Source organism: Diadema antillarum, unplaced genomic scaffold (assembly GCF_040938485.1).
Source record: "Diadema antillarum isolate AM-2024a unplaced genomic scaffold, OU_Dant_1.0 seq00000047_RagTag, whole genome shotgun sequence".
In the NCBI taxonomy this organism is placed as follows: Eukaryota; Metazoa; Echinodermata; class Echinoidea; order Diadematoida; family Diadematidae; genus Diadema; species Diadema antillarum.
The window spans coordinates 22,979-30,900 of NW_027271156.1; the positions used below are offsets into that span (position 1 = coordinate 22,979).

The following is a 7,922-nucleotide window of genomic DNA, read 5'->3' on the forward strand; positions in this document are numbered from 1 at the left end:
AAATAAGTAAGCTTTTAGTTACCATAATCATTCTCTACAACACTTTTGCCATACGAATGGCAGGTCAGTGGGGTTTGCCAACGATCTCTGTCGCCGGAGTTTTCGGCATGCTGGCGGGTGTCCTCGCTTCCATGATCGAATCCGTGGGCGACTATTACGCGTGCGCGAGACTGTCAGGGGCCCCGCCCCCTCCGTCGCACGCTGTGAGCCGCGGCATTGGTATGGAGGGAATAGGCTGTGTGATCGCCGGTGCCATCGGATCGGGAAACGGCACCACATCGTACAGCGAGAACATTGGTGCCATTGGCATTACGAAGGTGACTTGAGACCTGGCTCTTTTCAACTATTTGTTTGATTGTTTGTTTGTTTTTGCTTCTCTATAAAATGATTTTAATTGTGTCGTCATGATTGACATCATCATAATCTCGATTTTTTTTTTGTATAACGTCACTTTTATTTTGTCACCGTCGACAAGATGTCATTCACAAGTGTATACCGCAAAAACGTTTGATTAATTCTAGAACTGTGCAATGAAAATTCGCCTCTGTGATATGAAATTGCCAATCTTAGATGTTGTTCTTGTGTAACTGGAAACACTGTATTACGGTCAATAAAATGTATCGACAGTATGAGTTTTAAAGTGATATAACATTGCAGTGTTCACCGATCACGATGATTTTGGTGTTTGTTTAGAAAAAAAAAAAGTAGACAAACCAATAATGACCTGAAAATCTTGACGTATAAAACCTGTGTGCAAACGATATAAGATCAGTCTCATTTTGAGATAATGATAGAGACAGTTGGGAGGGGTAGAGAAATGAGAGACGTGGGTTATACGACTAAGGCATTTGAGTCACCGTCCCAAATTGCTTGAAGGATATCACATTTTGTTGACCTTTCTCGAAAGCTATCGTCTAACTATCTCTTGTCCCTCCACCCCAACCCCCACCTCACTTTCATTTCATGAGCTCGCTTTCATTGATCAAAGGTTGGCAGCAGACGAGTGATTCAAATGGGTGGACTTCTCATGATCATTCTCGGATGCTTGTCCAAGTTTGGCGCCCTCTTTGTCATGATTCCCGATCCTATTGTCGGTGGAATGTTCTTCGTCATGTTCGGTAAGCGCGCAGCAGGCAGCGGTGATATACACGTACAGTATAGACCAGTCCGTTTAAAAAAAAAAAAAAAAAAAAAAAAAAAAATCCACTTTGCGTATGACCAGAAAAAGGTCAATGTACCAACGGACATTTTGATTTGTTTATTCACTGAGATAAGCATCTATGATGTGATGATTATTTATGTGAACCTTTAATATCTGAAAGGTCTTTGCAAGCGCATCCACCTGACAGCAAGCCTGGTACAATGTATTTGGCAATATGAAAGGAAAAATGTTATTGCATTCGATAAAAAGCAATGAAATGGATGCCTCCTGAAATGTCAGCTGACGGACTGTTCTAGTCACGTGGTCAAAACGCGAGTTCATAATGTATACCATAACAGATGTATGGCGCTATACAAATGCTGTTCATCATCATAATTATCATCATCATTCTTTGTTTGAACGCGAATTCCATGTTGTTATGTCGAACAAGCTTTTGCATTATGTAGCTTTGAAAACGAGTGAAGTGCCTAACCAATTGAGAGAGAGAAAAAAGAAAGGTCATTATGTACCAATGTGTACATGATCTAATTAACAACTCGTAACGTGCACCGGTACTGTGATGACAATGACGTCATCAGTATAACTTGCCCAGGTATTCTAAAACAAGAATGGTGAAATGATGACCTGATGACAAAATTTCGCCACAACTACTGACAACATGGAACCTATACGACATGCACAAGCAGCGTATTATCATATTACTCTTGCAGACTGTTCATTTCCTGCTGTACATGTACGTAAAGTGAATGCATTATTCCATTTGATGCTGTCACGTGACCTTTTATTAGCTCGTATTCAGGCAATATCTGAAGTCTTGTCTTGCGTTGATGGACATTTCAACGTCATAATCCGACCATTGCTTTTTAGAATTGATAGCAGAAAGTTCATAGTAACGAAATAGCGAAAATTATTATTATTTATGTAAAAAGAATCCTTTGCTTTCTACATTACCAACTTCTGCAGGTATGGTTGCTGCAGTTGGCTTGTCGAATCTGAAGTTTGTTGACCTCACCTCGACCAGGAACCTGTTCATCTTAGGTTTCTCCATACTCGCTGGTCTTTGCATTCCCTACTACATACAAAGCAACCCAGACTTCATCCAAACTGGTAGGAATCCCCCCCCCCCCCCTCTCACTCTTACTCCCTTGCTGTTTGCTATTGCAGAAACACATCATTAGAATGTTTATTTTATACAATGCCCCGTCGGTCTCTTACTATATAGATACAATGTAATTTCATGATTTAACTTCAGATTTTCGAACAATTACATTATACATCCAATGGAAATAAAGAAAAAGAAGAAGAAGAAGAAGAAGAATCAAAGAGTCAAGTACGTGGCAAATGGTAGCGTACCCTTGACAAGCAAACCACTCAATACAACCTTAAAGATATAAAGAGTAGAAAAGAATTAAAAAGAAACGAAAACAAGTGACGCCGAAACCACATCTCTCATATTGTGCTACCTTGTTTCTATTATCGAAAACACGCTTTTAAGCTATCATGCCTCTCTCCCTCTCCTTCTCTCTGTTATACACACATAATGTGTCATATATATAATAATAATAATAATAATAATAATAATAATAATAATAATAATAATAATGATAATAATAAAGGAAACTTCGTGAAAGACGAATTTCGCCCATTGCTCAGGAATGACGTCTTTCAGGGAATTTTCATAATACTACTCTTGTAAACCAACGTCTTCTTAGACTCCGAGCAGAAACCCTTCGCAGTTGAATAAATATAATTACAATTATATGTCTAAATATATCTGTATCTATATATGAAGAGCTTGCTTCCAAAAGGCGCTAAATCCATATTTTTTCAATGGATTTAACGCCTTTTGGTTGCAAGCTTTTCATATAATTGAGAGAGAAAGAAACAAAGATTTAGGTGTATATAGATACATGGAACATGAAATATTATACAAGAGAGGGAGCGAGGGAGACTGATAAAAGGCGAAAGCTTCAGTCAATGCTATAAATCCCAACTTTGTGAGTTATTGTGTCGTTCTTCAACTTTAATCGGATTAAGTTCTTTTTTTTTATTAATCAAATGATTTGAGTATTATGCAACTTTCATTTTGGCTGTAGGTGTGGCTGAGTTAGATCAAATCATCGAAGTTCTCTTGTCTACCAGTATGTTCGTCGGCGGTTTCTTTGGGTTCTTCTTCGATAACACTATACCAGGTAAGCACAGAAATACTTAAAGGACAAGTTCACCTTCATAAACATAAGGATTGAGAGAATGTAGCAATATTGGTAGAACACACCATTGAAAGTTTGAGGAAAATCAGACAATCCGTTCAAAAGCTATGAATTTTTGAAGTTTTTCTGCAGTACCCGCTGGATGAGAAGACTACTGCAGTGTATGAATAACTTAGATGTCACATGCGTACAACAATATAAGGAAAATAGAAAGAGAATTTCACAAAATTCCATCTTTTGAAAAACGTACACATTCCCCTGACTCGTTACTGACAAATGTTATGGGTAATATTATTCCCCCTGCCTTTAGAAAGAGGCAAGTCAAGTGCTCTTTTATTATGCGAAAAAAGTGAAAATATGTTGACTTTTCTTTTACATTTTCTTTATACTGTTGTACGCATATGACTCACAAGCTGTAGTAGTCTCCTCATCCAGCGGTTCCAACACAAAAATTTAAAAGATTCATAACTTTTGCATTGATTGTCCAATTTTCCTCAAACTTTCACTGATGTGTTCTACTAATATTGTTGCATTTTCTCAATCCTTATGTTTATGAAGGTGAACTTGTTCTTTAAAGAGGCATTCCGGACGATTTTCATAACTTCACATCATGTAGTACAAAAAATGACAGCCCCATGTATAGATTTGTGCAATTTATTGTGGTCCTTGAGCAGAGAAACAATACTGAAAAATCTTAAACAAATTACACTAAACAGTGTTGATGACATTGGAGCCTCGTATTTCAGAAATGTAGCAGTGTAATTCCATTACAATATACCATTTGCTTAACAAGTTCACTTGTGTAGAATGTACGTATGCCATCTTCTTTTGTTCTACTCCCTTGAGCCCCAACTCATGCATTCTAATGGTGAGGCTGCCATGTCATCATCCTTGTTCATGGCAATTTGTTGTAAAATTTGAAAACATTCTTATTCCTCAACCCAATCACTTTAGATTCTCAAACTCTGTACTTGGTATACTTGTTCAAATGTTAAACTGTGAAAATCATCCGGAGGTGTCCTTTTGGTATTTATCGCGTATTTCCGGCATAGACAAATTATGTGAACTCTGTCAACGCAAATGCTTTGACGGAACGCATGCAGTTGAACATCCAAACCATTGATATAAAACTTTGCTCTACTTTATATCATTTTCATGGTAGTGAACAACAACAACAAAAATAAAAATAAAAAAAAAAAATATAGAGAGAGAATGGGGGTAGTCCGGTTCAACATTTTGTCCTTACACATTCATGTGAAATCTGACCTCGTTGTTATTTCTCTCTCTCTCTCTCTCTCTCTCTCTCTCTCTCTCTCTCTCTCTCTCTCTCAGTGATGCTCTCTGAGCTTGGCACTGGTATAGTAGCGTTTGAAGTAATTTAACCTCTTCTTCAGTTGAAATGAATGCATATATTAGCTATAACACGTCGTCTGTCGCTGTTAGATTGGTCCACTTTATTATACTTCGGTAAAAACTTCGCCGAATGTTTTTTTTTTAATTCTTTTATTCCCGCAGACATCATATACATGAATTTTCCGTTTGCTCTGGTTGCATTCCCGTTGTTGAACCCCGTTGTTGAATGAGCGAAAGTCTTACATTTTGCCATTTCCAAGATTCTAGCATATAAACACAGAATCCAATTTGTGCCAAGTTGTAATGTTCTTCGAATTTCCACTTTAAGGTACCGCCGAAGAACGTGGGATCCGCAAATGGCAAGAAGTGGCCGGAAATGACGCAGACAGTCAAAATGCCAAGGTTAACGAACTCGTCAACAGATGTTATGAGTTCCCCTTTGGTATGAGTTACATCAGAAAGGTCAGCTGCTTCGCTGAGGTGCCATTCTGCCCAACATTTAGAGGTTGGGCCTGCTCATGCAAAAAGAAGCAAGGTATGTTTGCTTCACTTACTGTTATGGTGTGTATAGGTCACCTAATTAGGGTAGGTACTTGACGGTAATCGTGGTCAGTCAGTGAAGTTAATAATGAGTCCTATCCGATACATTTTTTTTCTTCTTAGTCATACAGTGATAACATGTTTTTTCCCCAATACTCATGTGTCGCTTAGGAATATTGTTGCAGTGCGGTTTCACACTGCACAATATACCTCCAAGTGTCATTGTTGTTCTTCAATCGTCACGGGTATGGCGTCCGTTTATATCCTCCCCTCGAGTCCTATTCGAGCTCTAACGGCGAGACAACGTACTAGACAAGAGAGCAGTCTTTCACAAAGCCTTGACTCCTATGTTAACGCTTATTTTCTCTTCCATTTATCTACCGAATGGGTAGACGCCAGTCAGCAAGGTTACTGCTCAATCAACCTACATTCAGTATGCAGATCTTTAGCGTAAAGACTGAAGGCATTAAACCACTTCGGAGTTAGGGCACATTGGTACATTGGTATCATTGGCATCATGGGCACAGTGGACCGCTCTTTTTTTTTCTCAGTCGGTTAGGGGCACTGCACTCGTTTTCAGAGCGACATAATGCATTAGCTTTACGTATCAATTTATGGCATTCATCAATTCTGTTCAAACAAAGAGAGAACTTGCGTAGAATAGAAGACCAGAATGGTCGGTCAAGGGGAAGCATCCATTTCATTACTTTACATTGAATGCATCAACAATCTCTTTCTATTGATATAGCCAAATACCACTTTTGCTGTCAGGTAGATGTGCTGGCAAGCAGCATTTATAAGGATCACATGAATAATCATTACATCACAGATGCTTATCCCAATGAATTTAAAAACCAAATTGCCTGTTGGTAAGAATGACCTTTTCTAATTTTTTTTCTGCTCATGCGCAAAGTGGAACTGAGAATTGGCTTATTCACTCGGTGCTCAACGGGCACGACACCCTCCAGTCTTCCACCTTGATACCGGAAGAGTGTTACTTTTATACGGGGGCTCTAGGCCTGTTCATTGTTTCAATCTTAGCATCAGTGCAGCTACAGACCTTTTCTTGATTATTGAATTGTAAACGAGGTATTTGACAAACTTGATAGGTCTTCATGAAGCAATGTTATGAGTATTTTTAATGTACAAACCAGGTGTCCATTGATTATTATGTGCTGGTAAATGTGCACTGAAATGGAGGAAGACGGGAAAGTATAGACAGTTTCTATTTTCATTTCGTGTGTTTCATTTTCAACAGCAAAAAAAAAAATGCAATTGCAAGAAATCATTCAAGAACATGTACACATTATGACATACAATGAGCACAACAGTGTGATCAAGGAAAATACTATGAACTGAAATAGAGTTACACAGCACATTTCAGACTGTGAAGGAAACTACCAGGAACACTGCTTCTCTCGTCATCTTGACTTCTTGCGAAACTGCGGTGGTAATCAAAGATATTTGTTTTCACGGCACGTACGCACATTACTACCAGTAACAGTCCGTTTCTTTGATTACGCATTCAAGTAATCTGTCACTTTTTTTTTCGTTTGTTTTGTACATTCAAATTTCTTTAGACTCCGAGGAAGGAGAGGAAATGGATATAGCTAGAACTTATTCATCGACTTCAGCGTTGTCCACCAAGATGTGAGCGACTTGCGATTTGAAGGGGAACTCCTGGCGATTTTCATAATTTCACATCCTGTAGTACACAAATCGACAGCTCTATATTCAGATTTGTGGAAATAAACGTGTTCCTTGAGCAGAAAAGTCAAAATTACACTGAACAAGGTAGCAGCTCCAACCATGAGAATGCGTGGGGGCTCACCATAAGAATGCATGAGTACGAGGCTCACATAATTATTTCAGAAAATATGTGGCAATGCAAACCATTCTTTATCAATGTCACTGCTTGTGTAGAATTTATACATGCTTTCTTCTTTAGTTCTACTTCCTTGAGCCCCAACTCATGCATTATTACGATGAAGCTGTTATGTCATTTATTGCGATTTGTTATAAATTCTTAAAACATTCCTATCCATTATCCCAATTACTGTAAATTCTTAAACTCTGTACCCAGTATAACCAATTTACACGCGTTCAAATGTAAAAATCTGAAAATCAGCCGAAATTCTCCTTTTAAAGCATCCCGAGTAAAAACAAGAGGAGACAAAATGCATCTACGGTATCCACGTCTTCTCAGACCCTGACTTAGAAGACATCGTCAGGGCTTGTCTCTGGAAGATGAAGACTTCATTTTCATTGAAATAATAATAATGAAAGACATCTGAAGTGTAAAGAGGAATGTCATGATAAAGTGGTGCACAATGAGGGGTGCTATATCGGGCGTTGGTGTCTCCATGAAAGCACCGCGGAATTGACCGCAATGGAGGAAAAGAATAGGATATCTTTAAAGTATGTGTGCGTGCGTGTGTGCACGTGTTTTTTATCACTGCTCACAGCTGATGCCATAAAGACTTTCTTCTTTCTTATAGAAAGAGAAATGAAGATTTGAAAACAAAAGCAGATAAACGCCATTTTAAAAGTTTTTTTTTAAAGTAAGATCGTCACCTAATGCAGAAAAATCAAATCTGTCCGATGATATATGCGCTCATTACATAACACGAAATAAGTCACTAAAGGTTAATAAGATA

General features: G+C 38.3%; 1 protein-coding gene across 1 annotated transcript in view; it reads left to right on the forward strand.

The window, feature by feature from the left end:
• Window positions 1–7,406, forward strand: part of LOC139725483 (solute carrier family 23 member 1-like) — a gene marked incomplete at its 5' end in the record, with an annotated part of 29,599 nt that extends 22,193 nt beyond the window's left edge. The window contains 6 exons of the mRNA XM_071636556.1: window positions 64–317; window positions 989–1,118; window positions 2,126–2,269; window positions 3,259–3,354; window positions 5,054–5,260; window positions 6,846–7,406. Coding sequence (XP_071492657.1) covers window positions 64–317; window positions 989–1,118; window positions 2,126–2,269; window positions 3,259–3,354; window positions 5,054–5,260; window positions 6,846–6,919 — 905 coding nt within the window. The remainder of the gene's footprint in view (window positions 1–63; window positions 318–988; window positions 1,119–2,125; window positions 2,270–3,258; window positions 3,355–5,053; window positions 5,261–6,845) is intronic.
• Window positions 7,407–7,922: the final 516 nt, after the last annotated feature.